General features: G+C 32.2%; 2 protein-coding genes across 2 annotated transcripts in view; both read left to right on the top strand.

Annotated features, from left to right (window-relative positions):
- The window catches only part of LOC108906855 (transferrin), a 35,677-nt gene extending 22,785 nt beyond the window's left edge, over nucleotides 1-12,892 (top strand). Inside the window, exons 6-10 of the mRNA XM_023454007.1 lie at nucleotides 6,086-6,289; nucleotides 7,171-7,249; nucleotides 7,483-7,881; nucleotides 11,040-11,437; nucleotides 12,360-12,892. Coding sequence (XP_023309775.1) covers nucleotides 6,086-6,289; nucleotides 7,171-7,249; nucleotides 7,483-7,881; nucleotides 11,040-11,437; nucleotides 12,360-12,805 — 1,526 coding nt within the window. The 3' untranslated portion in view covers nucleotides 12,806-12,892. The remainder of the gene's footprint in view (nucleotides 1-6,085; nucleotides 6,290-7,170; nucleotides 7,250-7,482; nucleotides 7,882-11,039; nucleotides 11,438-12,359) is intronic.
- Nucleotides 12,893-13,122: 230 nt separating this feature from the next.
- LOC108906844 (WD repeat-containing protein 60) lies at nucleotides 13,123-16,933 on the top strand. Its single transcript, XM_023454011.1, has 7 exons — nucleotides 13,123-13,137; nucleotides 13,195-14,067; nucleotides 14,119-15,113; nucleotides 15,533-15,710; nucleotides 15,801-16,089; nucleotides 16,196-16,545; nucleotides 16,761-16,933. The coding sequence occupies exons 1-7, from the start codon at nucleotides 13,123-13,125 to the stop codon at nucleotides 16,881-16,883; spliced, it is 2,823 nt and encodes a 940-aa protein (XP_023309779.1). The 3' UTR covers nucleotides 16,884-16,933.
- The last annotated feature ends 7,302 nt before the right edge of the window (nucleotides 16,934-24,235 follow it).

Consider the following 24,235-nt stretch of genomic DNA (forward strand, 5'->3'; position numbering starts at 1 on the left):
TATTTGTTTTATTAATTTTTTTCCTAAATATATTGTTCCACGACATATTTAAATTTTTTGCAAATTAATCTATAACTGAAAAAAGTTGCNCATGTTTAAAGCAATTTCTACATTAATCTACATTTTTGATACCAAAAGTATAAAAAATGTAATAAATATAAAAGATAAAGGCGACATGTAGTACATCATATAAAAGAGGAAAAAACAAGCAATTTTTTGTATCCACAGTCTGCTTCGATGACATTTTTTTGTCCGCGTAGAGAGAGGACGTATTACGTACAATACTTCCAAAATTTATTTACACCAATTTTGTCATGAAATTTTGTTAAAATAAGTTTTCTCTATCTTAAAATAAAAAGGTCCTAACTTTCGGTACTTTTCTGTTTTTTTTATGGTTACTTATAATGTTGGCCATGGATCTCAAATTTGTTTTTACAAGCATCAAAAAAACGCAACTAAAAACATATAAAGATTTTTTACGTGCATCGACGAGATACATAGGAGTGGCCCTCTTATAGCAGACAGCCTATAGCATATAATAACAAAACAAAATAATATAATTTTCTCGAATTGCAAATCTTAAATCTGCTATAATTTTTAGGTGCAAATGTTTAATGTATTCACTTATTTACCTCTATTTTTTTTTTGTTAAATGTGTTTTTGTTTATTAAAATGCTCCCATATACAGTATAAAGATATACTGTATACTGTATACTGTACTATCTCTTTTTAAATTTGTTCATAAAATGTAATTTTTCTGTGATTTTACTTCAGTTATTTTATTATTTGTTTTATTAATTTTTTTCCTAAATATATTGTTCCACGACATATTTAAATTTTTTGCAAATTAATCTATAACTGAAAAAAGTTGCGGTAGGCGAAGCCCATGACGTAGAATAACGTCGTGTTATTTGGTTTCGAATAAATAATTTACTAATACAATTTTTCCAAAATTGCTAGCACGTTTAGGATATACTATTTTGAGGAAGTTATGTTTTCTAAATATGTGCCTTTTGGAATCGCTTTAATAAGTTAATAACAAATAATTAAATTTCATTTCTTTTCAATTAATATATTAATGGCCTGTACCTGCATATAAATCCAAATACAGAGAGTATTTGTGTATTAAATTAAATGTATTTCAAGTTCAAGTTAATAGATTTTATCGTCTACAACAATCAGATCGTCTTTGAATTTTCGCTTCCTTTTCGAAAACATAGACAGATCTTATATCAACTCTAGGCATAAAAACATATAAAACGCATTAATTTAAAACAATGATTATTATAGCGATTTATCAAGCGTGAAGACAGGAGTTTAAGTATATTTTTCTCTTATAATTATTATTAAACATTTCCTGTCGGTTGTAAATACTTAAATTCACGCATGTTTACATTGTTTGTTTACATGACGGTAAATAATAGATAATCGCATATCATATTCTAAAGAAAAATTAAGTTTCATTGATTTATTTTGAATATGTAAGACACAGATTTTATTTTGATAAATAAATATGCAATTTTTTGGTCGTTCTAGTACAAGAGAGAATACTAAAGTCAAAGCCACTCCTTCTAGCTGTATTTACAATATTATTACCAATATTTCAGATGAAAATTCAATGTTGATATTTTTAAACCATGTCTGTCTGATCGCCACGCACATCATAATTCGTTAATACGTTAATGTTGTTTGCAATGAAAATATCAATAATAATGACCAACCAATTTATATGAGACAATATTTATATAATACTAACTGGAATGTCTTTTGCAATCAAAATTTTGACATGCATTCCTAATAAATTAAACGATTCAGATAATTTGCAGACACTTTTATAAAATCTTTTCCTGATAATCCAAGTAATGATCTATTGCAAACATTTTTCTACTTCCTATTGTTTTTTATTACTTCTGTCCTTTATGTTTTTTCGTCAGTGTATTTTTGCTATTATAGTGAAACATCGACGCCAGGAGACGCAAGCCTCAACCTGGAATTTTTGCCGAACTCTCACTTTATCGTAGTGGAGAAATTTTTACTTGCCTTACATTGCTTAAAAAAGAGGGAGTATTCATACTTTCCAAGGGATGGTATGTACAAATCCCGCTTTTTGTATGTAGCTTTCAACCTATCAGATATGGGATTCCATAGGGTTCTTTCTTGAGGCCTCTATTATTCGTTATCGGTGAAGACCATTTTATATTGCCCCATACAACAGTACAATAGTTGTAGATGCACATTTATATTGTCAACGAGAAATATATGAATTACCTTCTACCCGAGATCAAATTGAATGGAAATAACTTAAATCAGACGAAAATCAGGGTAGTCTCTTTTAATAGTAGGTAACGTCACAATTATTGCGAAATTGAAAATATTAAATTGCTTGGCATTGCCGTAGATAACTAGTGTGTACGTGAATAAGCTAAATAAGAAACTTCCTCGTACTTTTCTTTGTTTCATTATCATATTGATTACAAAGTATCACTTTCGGATAGTTCTAGTTCTTCACATGCTATTCACATGTTTCGAATGCAAACGAGATCATGAAAGGGTGCTAGCAGGTATTGATTACTAGGTATTGTAAACGGTATTTAGAAAAGTTCAAAATAATAGCTTTACCTACTTTATTATATATGTATTACAAGTTCTCATTGAAATTCATAAGACAGTCAGTCTTACTCTTACTCAAGCAGTCGGAATTTCTTAATCACAATATTTGAAATACTCATATAATCAGAAATGATCATTTCCGATTAAGTCTCTTAGAAGCTAATGCGTTAAATTATATTTTTTATATTTTGTCACATACATTCTAAAACTTAAATATTACTCCTTTCAAATATAATAAAAAATATTTTCTTATTTTCTGCATCATTGTTTTTACCAAACCAATGAATACATGGAACATTTTAGGTCTTATCTAATTTTCAATTATATTAGGAATATTTAGGTTGAAAGTCTTTGCTTTCTTAATAATTATTTTTAGTATGTATTTTTTACTGTGCTTTTATTATTGTAACTTCTCGTATTTTGTGTATCAGTTTTAACACAGACAAAATAGCTATCGCCACAGACCGCTCCTGGAATAGGCCAGCAGTTTTAAATTTCCGAATTGCCGGTAGAGTACACCACCAGCAGAATTTTAGGAAGAATCAAATACAGCGGCCCGCATACCTAAGCGTATCCTAGCAACATATAAACAAGACTTTGGTAATGTTGCCAGGCGTACTTACGGATTTCTTTTGCACACTTTTTTATCAATATCTGTTTATTGCGTTACTGTATTTGCTTCAATGTATGATGTAGATATTGATAAAAATGTTTTTAAAGAATCAACGAATATCTATGTATGTATCATATGATATTCTGCAGTGGTGTTACAATTAAGTTATTTAATCATAATTTCGTTAATTAGCTACCTACTATTTTCATTTTTTGGTATTGAAATACTGCAGAAAATATATTTCCAAATAAACAAAATTCGTAATAATATTTTAAACAGCTTGTAATATAATTTTTTTAATATTTGATGATGACGATAAATTTATTTAATATACAAGGTGGGTTATTAGTACGTCGCGGAATGTAGGTACAGGTTTTTTTTTGTATTTTGACATCCACTTATAGGTTTAATAATTAAAGATAGAAAGAAACTTTAAATACAAATGTACGACTTTTCCTTTATTTCATTTGACATCAAAATTTACTGGCATAAAATATATATGTTTAAAATAAAAAAAATCATTAAAAAAAATTAAAATTCATCCTTATGAAAATAACAAACAACGCTTTTTATAACTAACCTTTACAACAACATAAGGAGAATAACTAAAAACGAAATAACATTAATATACCTACAATTTTTACAAATCAACATGCAAGTGATTGTGATGATACAGTTGAAAATATGTTTCAATTTACTATTAATTGCTTCAAAAACAAATTCAAAATTATCAAGCATTTCGTCCTGTATTTTTTTTTCAATACTTGCAAATTTTCAGGTAAAAAAAAAATGTCTAAAGGACTGACAATGAGATCGGGGCTGTTTTCTGGCCACCTAAGGTTTCTAATAATATTTTTTAGTGTTCGTTGACGGGATTCTTCCTCCAAAATAAATTTGCCAATATTCCTGAAGAACTTTTGCACATTATTGTTATTTGAATAATACAGTTAATTATGTTTTATTTTTCGTCATCAGAATAACCCATTGTAATTTTTTTAATTTTTTAAATTAAAATGGGTTATTCTAATAATGATAAATCCCATGTATTTTTAAAAGAAGGTTCGTTTCTGTCGTTTTTGTCTGATTGTGTGCGAGAGAGATAGAGTTATAGTGTGCGATAGAGATAGAGTGACTCTGTCCTCATAGAGAGCTTATCTCTCTCTCTCTCTCTCTGCTGTCTTCAGGAGTCTCCCCAGCAATTTCAGGACACCTAGGGAGGGAACGTGGGGTAGAGCGCGTGGCCTTGTTAAGCCTTCGTTATCGATCTATGATGTCACACAGTATAAGAAAAAAAAATGGTTTTTGCTCGTAACTCGGAAATGGCTGGAAATATAAACAAATTTCCCCTTGGTTCTGAGTAGAGCACTCGGTGGGTGACGCAGAGCGGGGTGTCACAATATATGAAAGAAAAAAAAACAGTATTTGCTTAGACTCTTAAGTATCAAAAAATCTCCCATGGTGAACAAATAAATCTCCCATGGTGAACGAGTGAAAAACGTCAAAACCCGCATGTCAAAAAAAAAAACGGGACCAACGGTGTGTGACGTCATAGGATAAAAAAGTGTTTATAACTCGGAAACGGTGCGTTGAATCGAAAAAATAATTGAAAAATGTCAACCCCTCCCTCCCGGGTTCTGTATGTTCCTTCTGCGTTGAATGCAAAAGGTCCGAAGTCCGTATGTCGAAAATAAATTCTGGAAACAAGAGGTATGTCGTGTTATAGTAAAAAGGCCGTATAACTCGGAAACGGTGCGTTAAATCGAAAAAATAATTGAAAAAATCTCCCCACACCCCTGGTTCTGTATGACAGTTCTGCGTTGAATGGAAAAGGTCCGAAGTCCGTATGTGGAAAATAAATTTCGGAAAGAAGAGGTGTGTGAGGTGATACAGTAAAAAAGGTCTTATAATTCGGAAACGGTGCGTTGAATTGAAAAAATAATTAAAAAAATCTCCCCACTACTCTGGTTCTGATTGTCCGTTCTGCGTTGAATGGAAACGGTCCGAAGTCAGTATGTCGAAAAACAAAAAAGTTAGTTAGTTAAAAATTGCAACAGCAGTAGCGAACGCATTATCTTATCTCTGTATTGATTGATGATTTGTTGTTTTTTTTTAAATAAATTTCGTATTCAACTACTCCTTGAGGTTCCAGCAATTTTACATTGTGTTAATTTTTTTGAACACCTTGTGTCACAAATATGGGCACTACCAATGACATCCATAATATGCAACACTTGTGTCAATAAATAATTATTTACCTATCTAAAGAAATCAACAATAAGAGGCAGTACCCATCTAAGGATACACAATCTGTATAATGCAATTTTTTTAAACATAGGTTTTGATATCGTACCATATTGGAAGTCGACGCACAAATCTAAAAACATTACTTTCGAGTTTTTGAATTTTCCCATTCCAAGGTGATATAAAATAAATAATTAATTAGGTAAATTCATAGTTTTAATTCTAACTTGATTTATTTTATTTAACATTTAAGGCAAATGTGATTTCCAAACACAAGATAAGTTCCATATCTCTTTAATTACATAATTGAAAGCATTAAATTTATTTAGCAGTTATTATTTGGCAACAAAGCCACCGCTGGAACTGCCGCCTATTAGCAAGTAGAAGAGTTACCACGCTAAATTTTATAGCTGGAAGCCGGCTAAGGAGACCCTGCTTCCATTTCGGGTTGCCAATTTCCAGCAGTTAATTAGCAGTCTGTAGCGATACGTTATATTGTCTGTGGTTTTAACTTGTTACAAACATGATTTATGTAATGTGGTCAAATAATCAAATACTTATATAATGTCTGTATGCATTTCAACTGTTATCACTACATTACAAATTGTTTTCTGTGTTCAGAGCAAAAATACGCCCATTTGTGTGAATTGTGCGGCAACCCCTCAAAATGTTCAATAAACGATGAGTACTGGGGAAGGCGTGGTTCACTATTGTGCTTGACTGATGGTGCCGGAGATATAAGTTGGGCACGTTTGGATGATGTGAAAACCCATTTTGGACTCCAATCCGGCCTTGTTCCAGACCAATACAGTTTGCTCTGCCCAGATGATTCCCTCATGCCTTTGACCGCTGCCGAACCTTGCATTTGGGTTGTAAAGCCTTGGCCAGTTGTGGCATCGAGAAGGTACGTTTAATATTTGCTTCAACTTCACAAGAAAGTAAGTACTAGGTACTATATCAAATTTGAAGTCTGTATCTTCAGTAGTTCTTGAATAATTGGACAAAAACTGTTTTATCTCCAGTCTTTGAGCGTTTAGGAATTATTTCAGGAAGACATTTTTTTGTTTCTTGTGAAAACCTAAGTTATCATTAAACTCCCAAATATTGTAAAGCTCATACATATATTTGACTCAGTCTTGTTTGTTTTAGATCTGTAGCTCAGGAAATTCAGGAAATAGTATCCTCATTATCTCCAAACGTCACAGGCTGGCGTCAAAGCGTTCTGAAACTCCTGGAAACCTCCTACACGGTCGTCAAAAAGGTCGACTCGATAGAACCAATTGAGAGCTATTTGCATCGAGCAACTGGTTTTCTGAGTGCAAATAGTTTTTCTGGATGCCATCCCCCTAGGACTATCAATATTTGCACTACTTCCATTATTGAAAATGCCAAATGCGCCTGGATGAGGGAATCTGCTGCAGTCTACGGCTTGGAACCAGATCTTGAATGTATAAAAGCTGATAATACAACACATTGTATGGTGGCTCTCAATCAGAAAGCTGCGGATATTGTCATGGTTCCTTCTGATTTGGTACATCGAGCAGAAAAGTAAGTAAGCCTTATAATTTGAACTGGATAATTAAAAAAAGTGATCTCTTTAAGTTGTTAGTTGAGTTTAACAAATGCATGTGCCAGGGTTAATGTTAAAAAGGTAGCATACACTTATTNCGGCCTTGTTCCAGACCAATACAGTTTGCTCTGCCCAGATGATTCCCTCATGCCTTTGACCGCTGCCGAACCTTGCATTTGGGTTGTAAAGCCTTGGCCAGTTGTGGCATCGAGAAGGTACGTTTAATATTTGCTTCAACTTCACAAGAAAGTAAGTACTAGGTACTATATCAAATTTGAAGTCTGTATCTTCAGTAGTTCTTGAATAATTGGACAAAAACTGTTTTATCTCCAGTCTTTGAGCGTTTAGGAATTATTTCAGGAAAACATTTTTTTGTTTCTTGTGAAAATCTAGGTTATTATTAAACTCCCAAATATTGTAATATTTGACTCAGTCTTGTTTGTTTTAGATCTGTAGCTCAGGAAATTCAGGAAATAGTATCCTCATTATCTCCAAACGTCACAGGCTGGCGTCAAAGCGTTCTGAAACTCCTGGAAACCTCCTACACGGTCGTCAAAAAGGTCGACTCGGTAGAACCAATTGAGAGCTATTTGCATCGAGCAACTGGTTTTCTGAGTGCAAATAGTTTTTCTGGATGCCATCCCCCTAGGACTATCAATATTTGCACCACTTCCATTATTGAAAATGCCAAATGCGCCTGGATGAGGGAATCTGCTGCAGTCTACGGCTTGGAACCAGATCTTGAATGTATAAAAGCTGATAATACAACACATTGTATGGTGGCTCTCAATCAGAAAGCTGCGGATATTGTCATGGTTCCTTCTGATTTGGTACATCGAGCAGAAAAGTAAGTAAGCCTTATAATTTGAACTGGATAATTAAAAAAAGTGATCTCTTTAAGTTGTTAGTTGAGTTTAACAAATGCATGTGCCAGGGTTAATGTTAAAAAGGTAGCATACACTTATTAATCATAAAACTAAAGTTTGTTATACAGGGTGATTCAGAACTTATCCAAAAAAAAAATCTGGATGTTCAGGGGACTCTTACAAATATGATTTTGTAAAGAAAAAATCAAAAAAGGCAGTTCGAAAATAATTTAAAAATACACTTCTGCACGGTCGCACAATGCGACCGTCACGGCGACAGTGATAAAAACGGACAAAAACTTAAGAATTTCGCAAGGAAATGAATAAATAGAATTTATATCAGCAAATTCAACTGGTTTTGCCGCTATTGTTATTATTAATTAATGAAATTAATTTGTGGTTTTAATTAATAAAATAATTTGACATACCTGATGTTACAACTGTTCAAAATTTTGTCCACCGACGTGTAAACACATTTGATCCTGTCTTACTACAAACTAACACAAATGTTGTCCTGCTTCACCATAATACAAATGTTTCACCATAATACAAATGTTGTCTTGCTTTACCATGAATTAAAACGATATCCATCAACTCCGAGTTGCTATACTCAAGCCATTTTTGACACTAACTGGGTACTACTAAAAAGCTATTGTAAACACTACCGCAACGACGACTGTATTGGGAGTCGCTGACGCAACGTGGCTCTCGTATGACGCTAGAGACTACAGTTGTCCAGCGATGTAGTGTTTGAAAGTAGTCCAACTTCAATAATGTTTTTCTCGGAAACAATAAGGATTTTACAATTTTTTTTTTACGATATTGACTCCATTTCTCATGCCGCATCTATTCCCAATTTTTTTTGGATAAGTTGTGAATCACCCTGTATACATATATATTAATCTGTGGGCCCGATTTGATATGCGTACAAGTCACAAATATAAATATTATAGCACCGCTTCACCATCGATTGGTGGAACATAAATTACATCCAATAACATTATGAAATCACCTGATGTAAAGTGCAGTGGTCCAATTGTAGGTACCCTAAAAAAAAGTTTTATATTAATCTTGCTAAAAATGTATACTTTAAAATTAACATATGATGCAGTTATATCAAAAGATATTATTAGATTTCGAAGAAATAATATAACTTGTATAAATATATGTACGTAAGAACTTTTCTGGTTAATTCCAAATGGTAAGTTACATAAATTTGAATTTTCCATTGTTTTTCTTAAGAAATTCGTAGAAACTTACCAAAAAATCTTGGACCATATTATGTTCACAAAGAAATTTTCTAAAAAATTATGTTTGTACAATAAATAATTACAATGCAAATATATACTATTTAATTATAATTACAGATCTTACATTTACGTAAGATTATACCGTTAATCTTACTTTATCTGTTCTCTCCTATGGAATCCTACGAAATGTCAAAATTATACAATTTGAATAACTTAACGGTCCATATATTTGTTACATAATATTAGGTGTAATCCTTGACATCAATACTTAAAAAACGCACCCACATAAACATCTTGGTGAAAGTTATTATTAAACGAAGATTTGGCTCGAGGAACCACATTAAAAAAACGAGTTTGAAAATGCAGAACGTCATATTTGAATAAATAATATCGTTGTTTTCTGTTATTTTTTTTATTATACATACGCACGTATCAAAAATAATGCAGCTTATTTTGGTTAGGCATATAGTTTAATAAACACACCCCTGACACCCGTATGGAGCAATGGTTTAGTTAATTAATTTTTATATTTTTTCACTGGAGCAAAATACCCGAATAAACATTAAAAGAACGTTTCTTTCATTCAAATTTAAAAACATTTCCTAATATAAATGTTTATCCGAAAAACCCTAAGTTTTAGATTTGCATTATGTTTTTTTTTTCTAAACGTTTTATCTCTTAATATCACATGAACAAATAAGGATATTGAAACAAACTTTTATATGCTTACAATTTCCTCAACCTCAAAAGTGGTAGATGCTACTGGAAAAATGTTTTTTGTCGTTTTTAAATCAATTTATGTTCATTTATTTTTAAATGATTTTACAGAAAGTGTTCAAAATGGCGTCCCTCTTTCTTAACACATTTTTTCGATTTTAAAAATCGTAAGAGAACATAAGAATAATAAAACGCATATGTTGATAGATGTAATATATATTTTTTAACTTTAAAACCCTGCAAAAACAAAGGTTCCAATGCCCTTGAAACTCTCTTTTTTAAATAAATATTTAAAGGTTAAAAAAAATATGGTTTGATACCTCTAAATATCTTTCAAATAAATTATGATATTAAAACGAAGTTTTGACTTTTTGAACGCGTTTTATAAAATCATATGAATAATTTAAATTTTATTTAAACTTATCGTTATTGCTCATTTGTATAAAAAAGCCTCTGTTGCTGGTTTGGGTTGAAACTTATTTTTATCAGATTCCATATCTCTTAAATATGTATCAGGCACAACATGTTTCAATATCCCCATATTTTGGAAGATATTTTGATATAGCTATTTTCTTAAACTTCAATATAGTATGAGTTTCAAACATGAAAATTTCAGGGACAAATATTTATTTAAAACATATATTAAATTTTATTGAAAACGCAACTTTATTTTTGACACGTCGTGTTAACAACCGATATATAGAGCCTTCATAAATGTTTGCAAGCCACGTGACCACCGAGCTTAGGTAACCCAACATCGCACGATTGGTAACGATTTAATATTAATGACTCGTTTCTAATGACCAATGACAAACGGTTACGTCTACGCTCGAGATAATGCGATCGCTGATTGGTTGAATAGAATCTCGGGGAAAATTACACCAATCACAGCCGGTGATATAGAACGTTGTGTTTTAATGTAACCTTGATCTTACTAATTCAATAATTTTTAATTTTACCGAAATTTAATAGTCAACATGAAGGAAATAAAATTCCAAACGAAATTACTCACGTGGCGCACGCATACACCGTTGCAGCATCTTACTATCATACCATAGCATACTTTCGAATGGGTATAACAAATTTTACCTACATATCCCTAAAATTAAATATGTATACATTCGTTACATGTCTATACATTATCTACAATTATATTTTGTTTGTATTTTTAGGGAGTACAACTTAACGACTCTCTTTTATGAAACCGTGAACGTAGATGAGAAGTATATCACAGTCGCTGTGACAAAACCAGAGTCGAACATAAAGACTTTCGCAGATCTTCGAGGAAAGAAAGCCTGTTTCCCAGTGTACGATGGCGTCGCATGGAATACAGTAAAAAAAGTCCTCTTCGACAAACAATTAATCAAGAACTGCCCTCTGGAAAAAGAAATAACTAACTTTTTCGGTCCAAGCTGTACCCCAGGTCTGCCAGATAATCTATCAGGCAGTATGAAGAAAACTTGTCAAGAGGATACCTTCAATGGAGAGTTTGGAGCTCTCCAATGCCTCTCTAGTGGAGCTGGCGATGTAGCTTTCGTATCGAGAAATTCCATCAAGAAATTTGTTTCTAGTAAGTTATTTTTATTCAAAATTTTATCAATATCTGATGCTGAAAAAAATTTTTTTTTTTTTGGAAATGTTAAATGTAATAATCTAAAAAGATTTTTTTTACAAAATGTCACTTTATAGGAAAGAATTCTAAACAATTGAATGTATGGCTTTTTGTTTTCAAGATACATTACTGCCAATTTCCGAGATCATTTTAAAGAGTATAAAAGTTAAACATATGTCCACTTGACAGAAATAAATCTTAAGGGACACATCTCCAGTGCACCTCAATAAGTCTTGATATTCCGAAAAAACGATTTGTTTCTGTTTTCACTGGGCAATGACGTCACTTTTTAAAATTACAAACTGTCAAAAATGTTTAAAAACGTAATCGTTTCTTTAATTTTATCAACGTACTTTATTAACACCCTGTATATCAATTTGTGGAAGAGGTACCAAAAGACGGTTTCGAAATTGGATTTAATTCTCAGCGTTATTTGATTAAAAAGATATAATTAATTTTATTCGAAAAACGAATTTCAAATCATTATTTTTTAATTTTAAAATGAGTTTATACCACATAGATGAATAATTTGAAAATAAATTCAAAACTGTTCGTTGCATAAAAAAAATATATAAAATTACTAACCTAGAAATATTAATTTCTACGTCAATTGTTTTTCTTTGCAGTTTTGATAAACAATTGTTCAGTTCAGTTTTAAATTATATGTCTAACTAAAAATGCTTAGTCATATTTTAAATTTTTAAATAAAAATCTGTAAAATATACTTAATAAATACACTAAAATTCAACTGGTTTGTATATCGAAGAAAATGGAACACTTTTTTTCTTTGAAAAGCCATTAGAAATTAAAAGCACTTATATTCGGTGAATTTTAGATTTTTTGTCTGTTGTGGAAATTCAAATAGTATTTCCCCTTTCAGGTGAAAATGAAAACAGTGCAAATAGCAAATTGAAAATCGAAGACTTCAAAATACTTTGTGAGAGTAAGACGAAACCATGCCATCTAAGTTGGGCACCGCTTGGTCAAGGAATGATTCGAAATAACAGCACAGACCTTTGGAAGAAAGACACGCTGGATGTATTTTTGCGACTGGATAACTTATTCGGGAAAAGCTACCAGTCCCTAACAACTCCTTTCACTATGTTCGGAAAGTACGACGGGAAATCAGACCTGCTCTTTCACGATGCTACCATAAGACTGCGTAGCGTTGCAACTAGTAAAGATTTTGATACCATGGTATATCCGTACAAGGACTTTTTGAATGTAGATACAATGTGTATAAATTCAAACGCGTCTAGAATCTCATTTAATGGTTATGTATTGTTGTTCATAGCGGCCGTCTCAGTTAGATTTTGTTTTAATTAGTTTTGTTTCATGTTTGTTCTATAAAATTGCACTGATTATAAATACTGTGATATTCATTGTATATACTTGTACTGTACAATAAATATGTTTTTTACATAAATACTTTCATTTTACTACCACCATATTGATTTTATGTAGATATATTCCGCCTAGACTTTATATTCATCGGAGCATGAAAATTACCTGTTCCTTCCCTACAGTATTGATTATTTCACGATTATTCTAGTTTTCGTTTTGTTGGCAACAGCATGACATACTTATTCCTGTCAAAACATTCGCAAATGCTACACTTTTAACGCTTTGTTTAGTTATTATTTATGTCTACAAGGAAGGTAAGATACATATCACTATAATAAACTAAAAACTTATTGCTTGTTTATCGTATATAGGATGCAACCAAAACGTCAAGTACAAACTTATCAAAGAAAAAAGTGTCCACAAAGGCATCTTCAAAGCGAGAAGACAGTACGGACAGAAAAAACGTTAAGAAAACGGAAGTGCCGCACAAAACGAAAACTAAACCTATTGCAACCGGTTTAACAGATAGGAATGCAGATAATAACGCTGTAAAGAACAATACTAACTTAAAAGTCGAAAAACCCTTAAAAGTACAAAGTACACCGCATGGAAAGCAAGTGCCGACCACATCTACAAGAAAAAATGTTAAAACAAAAGTGCCAGTGACTCCTCCTAGTAATAGAATATCAAAAACGCAATATTTTCCTAGTAAAAGTTTATATGCTAACGCGCTAAAAGTAGATGAATCTATACCTAAAAACACATCAGGTAGCAGCAGTCGAGAAATAACGAAAAAGGTATCTCAAGACAGGAACGACGCTAAAATTGTTATAAACAGAGATAAAGGTAAGGATACTATTAAAAAAGTACCTCACCAAAAAATCAAAAGCAAGCCTAAAGATTTTGGAGATGGAAATGTAATCAAAGCAGCCAATACCACCAAAAGAAAAACCAGAGATGTATCTCCAGATTCCAGCAGCATCTCTGAGAGACCTCGAACAGCCACTTTACGGAAAGGCAGTATAGTCAACGCTAACATAGTAGGACCAGACGTGCCTAAACAATTAGTCCCTAGGACTAAAATTAAAGAAGTTCTTAAAGTTAAATCTCCAAGCCCGAAATCAGAAAGATCTGATGAGTATAACTACGAAGATGACTTTGAGTCATACGAATCCGACTTTGAGGAATATTTTTCATCTAGCTCTGTCAACTTAGATGACGTTTCCGGAGAAGAAACGAGTAGTGTAAGTAGCAGTAGCAGCAGCACCAACGTAAACCTAACAACAGAATTCAAGTCGACACAAAATAGAACAAGTTCTGCGGGTACTGATGATGAAAGAAAAATGGATTCGGGACATTTTGACATGCCCGAATTTAAACATAGGCAGGTATTGGATAACATAAAAGAATCTATAGAAAAAGAAAATGCGAATCTCAAATTCCATGAAATACAGAGGAATAATCCCGCGTCTCTATCAGATGAAGGTTTCGAGGACCAAAAGTCATTACAGTTTATCAATTTCTTAGACGCTAAAAAGAAATATGAGCATCGGAAGAGCATGGAAATTAAGCGCAAGCGCGGTGAAGAAATCCTTAATATGATCAGGTTGGACACGTGCAACTTCACTTTATTTGAATTGGCGCCTGTGACGTACGAAGTTTTCATAAAAAATTACGGTCGCAACAATACTATTCAAACTGGAGTACAAACGGGTGAGGACAATGTAGACGAAGACATTCAAACAGAAGAAATTACAAACGTTTCCAAGTGGACGCAATTTCCTGTTTGTTTCTCTAAAATTAATGCTGATGATCCAAACTATTGGCAGATCTATAAAAGTGACTATCTAGGCGTAGGTGGAGAGGTTGCAACTGAAGATAAAGTCAATAAAAAGCCTTATAACGAAAACAGTTTAATAAAGTTTCTTCTATCGACTGGAAATTTAATTTTAAAACTTCAAATCGAATCAAACTTAGAAAATAACGAAAAGATTACAAAAAATACTAGAGATATTCCATTTAGTAATGGTTATGTGTTATTTAATACCTCCCAAAATATTACTAAAGACTGCTCAGTAAAGTGTTTTTCGTTTTCTCCCGATAGCAGTAAAGTTTTAACCGTACATTCGCCGAAAAAGCAAAATGTAGAGGTATATAAAAGTATAGTGTGTGTATGGACAGTTACGAATTCTGAGGAACCAGACGTATTTTTCATCTCTTATGGTGATATTTCCTGTTGTTCCTTTGGACTGGAGTGTTCCGATTATATTTTCGCTGGATTAAATGATGGGTAAGGGAAATTTCTTTAAACAAATGATGCGTTAGTGTAACAGTTTTATTTTCTTTTGTTTTCAATATATTATTGGATTAAACAATGTGCCCTTCTGTAGTCATTCCATTTCCAATATGAAGAAATAAATAATTTTCTTAATTCTATTTAATATACTGAAATTATTTGACAATCACCAATTAACAAGTCAATACGTTTTTTTATTTATCTGCTGAAATAGTTAGGGGTTAAAATAAGATTGTCTGTACACTATAAACTCTCAATATTTACCATTTGGGTACACCAAGATAAAAAATTAGATATTATTATTATTCTATTATTGAATTAATCTACACTCGAACAATATACTTTCTTAACAAACCTAGAATTTTTTTTTCTTAATGTTGAGTGAATTATTCATAGTAACGTAATTATTTCAGAACTATTTCTGTATGGGATTTTAAGAAGAAAATATATAATGAAGATTCATTACTAAAAAGAGCTCCTTTGCATACCAATGCAGTTGGTTTAGGACACATTAGTAAAATTGTATCTTTGCAACCTTTTACGAATTACCTTGACAAAACAAGATACTTTCAAGCAAATCAAACAAATGAGGTAATGTTTTGAAATATTAGGCACTTAATTAAAATGAGTCACCTACATTCAAAGAAGTAACGACAATATTTTTAATAGAACTTTTTCCAGATTTGCAGTCTAGATGAAGAAGGCGATATAATTGTTTGGAGCGTCATTTTGAAACACTGTTCTAAAGATTCTAACACTTCAAACTGCACTTCTTGGAATGACCTAGTACTTGTAAAAAATACCAAAATTTCTTTAAAACATATTTACCCAGAACTGGAGGACCTTCAATGTACTGATTTTGCAGTAAATACAATCAATTCCAATTATGTGTTGGTGTCTACTAATTACGGATTCATCATTCATCATCTTATAAAAGGTGGAAGAAGTAACGTCAAAAAATTCGCTCCAGGTGTGTACTGTACGCCAGATTTCATACTTAACATCTTTGTAATCTTCCTAATCGATTTTTTAATTATTTTACGTAATTTGTTTTAAAACATTCTACCCTTTTTTAGAATCACCTTCTGTGGCAAATTGTATAGAAGCGTGTCCATTTTCACCAAACTACTTTCTTGCTGGATTCAATGACGGCAATATAAACCTCTATTCGAGGCTGGTAGAAAAACCCATAATGGTATTATCCGATAAGGAAGAAAATGTACGGAATAGTGCAGTTCAAATCATCCAATGGTCTAAAAACAGACCATTCGTGATATACGCTAAGGATGTTAATAATACAATACACATATGGGATTTGAATGAAAGTGATATATATCCTATTTTTTCTATACCATTTAGTCAGAATATCACGTGCATGAAACTGTCACCGATGGTAATGGACGATAGTTGGAAAAAGTCGTATATGGTATAAGCTCACTTTTAATATATTGCGTTGTTATGAAGATTATATACCAAATAAAATAAATTTTTCACTATTCCTCTTAGAAAAGTAATATATTTAAAAATATTATTGACAAAAAATACATATTTTGCGGTAGAAGAATTCAACCAAAAACAATAAAAAATCTCTCAACAATATTTGTATATTTATAATATAATTATTTCATTTTTCCATTTCAGATTATTGGCACTGAAGATGGTAAATTATACCTGCACCTACTCAACAAAGAACATGGTCCACAACCAAACCGAACATATAAAGAACACCTTAATACATTTTTAAAATACGTTAATAGATTGTAACATGTAAGTAATTTGTTTTTATTAAATAAGTATCCTTTGTGATGAAGTTAGAAATGGTTCTCTAATACATAAAAATTTATACTTATGTGATTATACATTTGAATAGCATATTTATATAATATAATAAAATTTCGCATATTAAGTACTGAATTATTTCCCGAATATACAGGGTGTTTTTAATAGCACACCGCGGATAAGTTCTATGCTGATTGCCTGATTGATATTAAATTGGAATTTGATAAGATTGATATTTTTTTAGATATAACAAAGGACTTATTTTTTATATTTTCACTTATTTGGATAACAGTGACAAGATTTGATACGTCTATTTTTAATAATAAGAGAGAATAATAATTTGAACGAAATTTGGTACGATAATACTTGCATACAGATGTTACTTTATGGCATAAAAACCGAAATAATAGCATTTACAGAAATAGGAAAAATATCCACATCCCCTTCAACATTCACGTTTTCCTCTTGTAAATTTTTTGTTTTGCTAAAGGTTTTTGTGTACTCAATTATTTAATGAGTCGTATCACCAACGCATTCTAGATACAAATCTAATTTAATTAACGTTGAAAATGTAGGTAATTTTTTTAATAATAAAACGATTTATCGCTAGAATATAAGTGAGGCAAAATATTTCAAAATAGGTTTGGGGGAGGAGACAAGAAATGCACCTTATAAAAATAACACAGACCATTAAATTTTAACTTTTTTTTGGAAGCAGAAACTTGAATATATATTTTCGAAGGATTTAGGTGCGCTGAATCCGAATCTGGCAGCAGAATTGTTCTATCACGTCAGGTTTTTGAAATATCCCAACCTAAATGTGGAAAAAACGCTGTTTTTCGTCATGCTTGAGGTTATGTTGTAATGCCATCTATTTTTTTTCAAAAAACTAATACATTGAATCTAAAAGTACAAGGCTCCCTCCTTTGAATGCCGTTGAGTTTGCTCAAATATTTTTTTTTTTTCGTTGAGATACCACATGTTGAAATTCTCAGTTTCTTAAGGGCCCCATATTCTTTAAATAGTGTTTTCCGCAAAGACAAATAATTTCAAACATTTAATAACTGAATAATCTAAAGCTTATCAAATAATAGGAATGTTATGTCATTCCACCAGAGTATTTTCAAAGACGCCGCAGTAAAACGAATAAACAGGTTCAAAAAATGATCAAACCATCAAGGTTTTAGGTACTGAAATCTACGANTGTTTGTATGGTTTTATTGTTACTTGTTCGTTATGAATGTCTCAAGAGAAGAAGCCGCGACTATCTTGATGAAATTTATCCTAATATATGGATTGGTCGAGTTGGGCCACTGTCATGGCCTCCTAGATCATGTGACCTTACACCACTTGACTTTTTTGTGGGGGTTTGTAAAAAGCGGGGTATATAGAACCACAAATTACTCGTGACGATATGATAAATAGAATAAGACAAGCTTGTCTTGATATTACACCAGAAATGCTACATACGTTTACATTAATATCGTTCACCGAATTAACTTGCGTATTCCAGAAAGAGGAAGTATTTTTGAACATCTATTGTAACACTTAATAAAACTTTGTTATATCAACAAATATATATTTTGCGATCATATAAAAGATGTCTCGTTCATTAAAAATTCAATAAGAATAAGAAAGCTACATAATTTAGGATCATTGATCTTTTCTGCAAAAAGTAAAGATTTAAGCAATGCTTTTTTGATTCAGCTCTTTAGTCCTAGTACGTCGACGCTATTTATGGTAAAAAAAATGAAAAATAAAGAAATTGCGAAAAATATCGTAAAATATGAGGAACTGATATATAACACTTATTATGAAAGTTTTATATTTTGAGAAGGTCTTTCACATCTAGTTAAAAAAGACAGGGTGTTCCATTTGAAAAAAAAACAAAATTTTTGCCTTTGAAAAAGATTTGTATTAAAATTATTCTAATTTATTTGAATTAATACTAAATTTGAAGTAAAGTAAATCTAATATATTAATTAATTCAGCAAAAACCGTTAATACACACCAAATTTACGAGAAAAAACTTGAAAATGTCTCCTTACTTTATAAATAGAGACTGATGTAATGTTACCTACCATAAAAATATGAGCACTTTTAATAATTTAAATAATATATGCAACAGCAGTCATCAAAATTAAATATGTATATTGCACGTTCTATAACTTATGTTTTTTTTTGATTTTCCATCATTTTTAAATTGTGGAGGCACATGTTTGACTTTTTTGCTGCTGTGATCACCCTCGAACATAATACGCAAACTACAAGGTGCATTCCAAATTGAGCAGGATTTTTCAAAAATAGGTATTTCCAGTGAGGCTATCTATTAACAATTATCGGAAAGGTAAATCCTTCACTGATGTACTGTCAAAATTTCATGACATTTGGACTAATAGAAGAGGAGTTATTGCGTCTGTGAACATCGAACAAAGAGCTAATATTAACTTTTGTTTTAAACTTTTACCGAAACGTTTCAATTGATGAACCAAGTATATGGTGATGATTGTTTATCCCATAGAATTCATGAGCGGTATACGCGATTTAGAAACGGTCGTGAGGACATAAACGATGAGCAACATGTTGGCCAACCGAAATCCGTGATTACCGCAGATCCCATCAAAACTGTGCGTTGATTCAAAAATCAGCCAAAATCTTCATTGAAATTCATGGAATTGGAATTGAGCATCTCAGAAACATCTATTTTTCGCATTTGGGCCGAACGTTTGGGCTACCGAAAAGTGTGTGCACGGTTTATTCTGCACAAGTTAACTGACTACCAAAAATTGTTCAGAATTCAACATTCGAAGGACATCATCAAGAGGACAAAATGTACTTCTTGTACAACATTGTGACTGGTGATGAAACGTGGTGTTTTCAATACGATCCAGAAACCAAGCGCCAAAGTAGAAGGCACCAGACGAGCCAAAACCCAAAAAATCTCGTTTGGTCAGTCAAAAAAAGATGATGTTGATTTGCTTTTACGATTCCAAGGGCTTTGACCACAAAGAATTCGTTCCACCGGGCCAAACCATTAATGTCCAATTCTATCTTGGCGTTTGGTGCATCGTATTCGCGTATTCGACCAGAATATCGCGCAGAAGGAAGTTGGCGTTTGTTTCACGATAACGCGCCAACTCGTGACCCTTTTTTGACTAAAAATCGCATTTAACTGTAAACCACTCCTCGTATTTGACTGATTTGGCACCGGGCGACTTTTACCTTTTCGGAAAAATGCATGTGCCAATGAAAGAATAGCGTTTTATGGACGTAGAATCCATCCAAAAGGCTTGTACCGACATTCCTAAGGATCCCCGGACAACGATCTAAAACGCTCATTCGACATGCTTTTAGACCACGGATGCACATGCCGCGGCCAGCGGGCCGCATGCGGCCCGCTGTCGATGTTTATGTGGCCCGCCAACGAATTTTAAAAGTATTCTACTCGCCGCGCTCCGGTCCAAGCATATTATTACGAGACTAGGAATCTGTCGCATCAACTAGATTACAGATTCGCGAAACACGTCGATCCCCGAACAAAGTGGATGGTTCTCGATGTTTGGTAACTCGTATAAATACGACGCATCGCCGGCTACCGGGGCAGTTAAGTTTTGACTACGGATAAGCGAACGTTATACTGTTTGAGAACTGTAATCTGTGACGAGTAAATATTTCGTCGTTCGAACTTGGCTTTTACCGACTGTAACATATAATATTAATTTTGATATGGATAAACCAGGCCCCAGTAAGAAACGTAGTCGTAAGGTTGAAGATGAAAATCGACAGTTTCATGATATTTGGACCGAAAAATACTTTTTTATTTCATCGCATAACAAAATTGTCTGTTTAATATGCAAGAGTAGTGTTTCTATTCCGAAGGAATATAATGTGAAAAGGCACTATGAAACCCAGCATCCAACTTTTACCAAATTAACTGGCGAAAATCGAACGCAAAGAATTTCCACTTTACAACGGGAACTAATAGGCCAGCAATCTATGTTTACAAAACCAATTCAAGATGCTGAAACAGCCACTGAAGTTAGCTTTGAAATATCTCGAATAATAGCGAAAACTTGTCGGCCTTTTAAAGATGGTGAGTTTGTTAAGCAATGTTTGGATATCGCCGCAAAAAAAATTTGTCCGGAAAATGTAAAGAAGTTTGAAAAAATTCAGTTAAATCGGATGACTGTTCAAAGAAGAATTACCGCATTAGCAGATAATATAGAAGAGCAATTAGCTACGAAATCGAGAAGTTTTGAGTATTTTTCTATAGCGCTCGACGAATCTACAGATATAAGTTCAACTGCTCAACTATTAATATTTTTACGAGGTGTAACGCAAAATTTTGAAGTGAGTGAAGAACTGATTGGTATGAGTTCTTTGACAAGTCAAACCAGGGGAAGTGACATGCTCAAAGCTCTTCTAGAAAAATGTTCTATAATGGATTTGGATTTAACGAAAATATCTGGAATTACAACTGACGGAGCACCTTCAATGGTTGGAAGTACATCTGGGATAGTAACTCTGTTAAAAACATATTTACAAACTAAAAACATAAATACCAAGGAATTAATGCAGTTTCATTGTATTATACATCAAGAGGCCCTCTGTTCAAAATTATTGGGATTTGAAAATGTTATGAAAGTTGTAGTACCTACCGTAAACTTTATAAAATCACGAGGTCTCAATCACCGACAATTCAAACAATTTCTCGAGGATATTGAAAGCGAATATGGTGATCTCCTGTTTTACACTGAAGTAAGGTGGCTAAGTCGTGGGTTGACACTACAGCGATTTCTTAACTTGATTGAAGAAATCCAACTATTTCTGGCGGAAAAGAAAAACGACGTCCCCGAACTCGACAACCCTGATTGGCTGTGTGACTTAGCGTTTCTTGTAGACATCACAAATCACTTGAATGTCTTAAATACGCGACTCCAAGGCAAAGATCAATTGATTTCGCAGCTATACTCTCATGTTTCGTCCTTTCAATGCAAATTGAGTCTTTTCAGGACACAAATCAATTCAGCCAATTACGGCCATTTTCCGAACTACAAAAAAATTATGGAGAAGTTCAATAAAACTGACGTCAATTTCGCTCATGTTGAAAAAATTGATATTTTGATACAAGCTTTTGAAAATCGTTTTGTAGACTTCAAAAAAGTTAAACCGCTATTGGACATTTTCAGCAATCCTTTCAACATTTCACCCGAAAATGCGCCGGAATTAATGCAGCTGGAATTAATAGACATGCAAAATGATGATAATTTAAGAAACAAATTTAATGAAGGTAATTTACTCAACTTCTACCGTTGCGTTGATAAAAACGCTTATAAAGAGTTGCGAATAAATGCATTGAAATGCGCAAGCTTATTTGGATCGACGTATATTTGTGAACAAACGTTTTCAGTGATGAAACTTAACAAAACGAAAAACCGAAACCGTCTGGCAAATGAAAATTTGGAAGCAATTATACGTGTGGCTACAAGTAATGTGGAGCCAAATATAAAAAAACTTGTTAGTTCAATGCAATGTCATGCATCAAAATAATAAAACATGAAATATTACATTGTAATGATTACATAATTATTACAACAAACATTTTTGAAGGTTATTTTATTTTTATCATTGTATTTCATACTATTTAAAAATAAAAAATTTTGTGTTAATAAATATTGTTTGTAGTGGCCCGTCCTTGGCTTATATTTTTCCCGAGTGGCCCCTGTTCCCTATAAGTCTGTGCATCCCTGTTTTAGACCATGCAAATCGCTGTACTAAGTTGGAAAGAGACTAACTTGAATAAAATAAATCGGCTTTGTTAAGAAAACTTTTTGTTACTTTCTGACCAAGTACAGTTGAAAAGTTCAAAATTTTCTGTGTTACAACAGAGCCAAACGTTATTCTCTAAACTGTAGCATTATTTGTTTGCATTTTATTCATTATTATACACATACTAGAAGTATGTGTTATTATAGGTGGTGACAATGACGATATGATATTTGAGTTAACAAAGACGCAAAAATATAGAAAGGAGACGAACAATAATGCTAAAAAAAGCTTGGTTCAGCTTCATGCAGAAAAAAATAAGTCGCCGAAAAGAAGCTACCATGTACTTTAACCTGCAGATCAACAATATTCTTTTTCCCCTGGATGTCATAAATGACATCAGTCAAATAACTGGTATAGAAGTACAATATACATTAATATGCCACTTAAAAGACACTTGTATATTTTATATTAATCAAGAACAAAATAGGTATTACAGATTTTTTAAAAGGCTACAAGTTTATTAAGACTATCTAGTTAAGCGTACCTAGATATATGTAGGAGAGAATTAGGTATGTATATATATTTTTCTTCAAGCGTATAATAATACTTATATTATATAGTGCAACACCTCCTTTAGAAGCAGCCTATTGTTTAACTAGTACAAATATTTTTCATTTTTTAACTAGTAAAAAAATGTAACAATGTGTAGGTAAGTATCCTAGCAACGAATTAAAGATTCAAGAAGCTTTGACGTTTCATTAAGTGTCAGTTGAAATTTGATGTCGCGTCGGGTCGTTTTTAAAATGTCTGAAGAAATGCAGTGCACACCACCAGAATTACTGGAAATTGCAAATACATCAGTGGCAACACTTATACCAACAAAGTCGAGAAAAATTTATGAAAATGCTTATGATAAATTCATAAATTGGGCAAAAGAAAATAATGCACATATTTATTCAGAAAATGTGATGATAGCATATTTTACAAGATTATCCAGAACACTGAAAAGTTCAACTTTATGGGCGCAATATTCAATGGTAAAATCTAAATTAAACATAATGTAAATATTGAGAAATATTCAAAATTAATTACATTTTTGAAACGACAAGGTGAAAATTATAAACCAAAAAAGTCGAAAGTTTTGTCTAAAAAAGAATTTGACGAATTCCTGAATAAAGCACCTGATGATAAATATTTAGCAACCAAGGTATGTACTTTTTAAATTATAGGTAGATATATATTTAACCTTTTTATATTTGTAATACAAAATTTTGTTATAATTTGTAAACTTCAAGTTATTTTATAGTATCCATTACGAGAATAATAAACAATTTTCGGAAATAAAGATAGCTCATTGGAAGAATGTTGTAAAAACTCATAAATATAGATGTCTTAAAATTACGTCATGTTTTAGAATTTCCTTGCATTTTCCAACTTTTTTTATTGTTACAAAATTAATAATTCTATATTTTTTAGGTTGCACTAATATTTGGAGTCACAGGAGCTTGTAGATGCGATGAACTCATTCAAGTAAAAGTTAATGATGTAAAAGATTTGGGAAATATAAT

Source organism: Anoplophora glabripennis, unplaced genomic scaffold (genome assembly GCF_000390285.2).
Source record: "Anoplophora glabripennis isolate ALB-LARVAE unplaced genomic scaffold, Agla_2.0 scaffold174, whole genome shotgun sequence".
NCBI lineage: Eukaryota > Metazoa > Arthropoda > Insecta > Coleoptera > Cerambycidae > Anoplophora > Anoplophora glabripennis.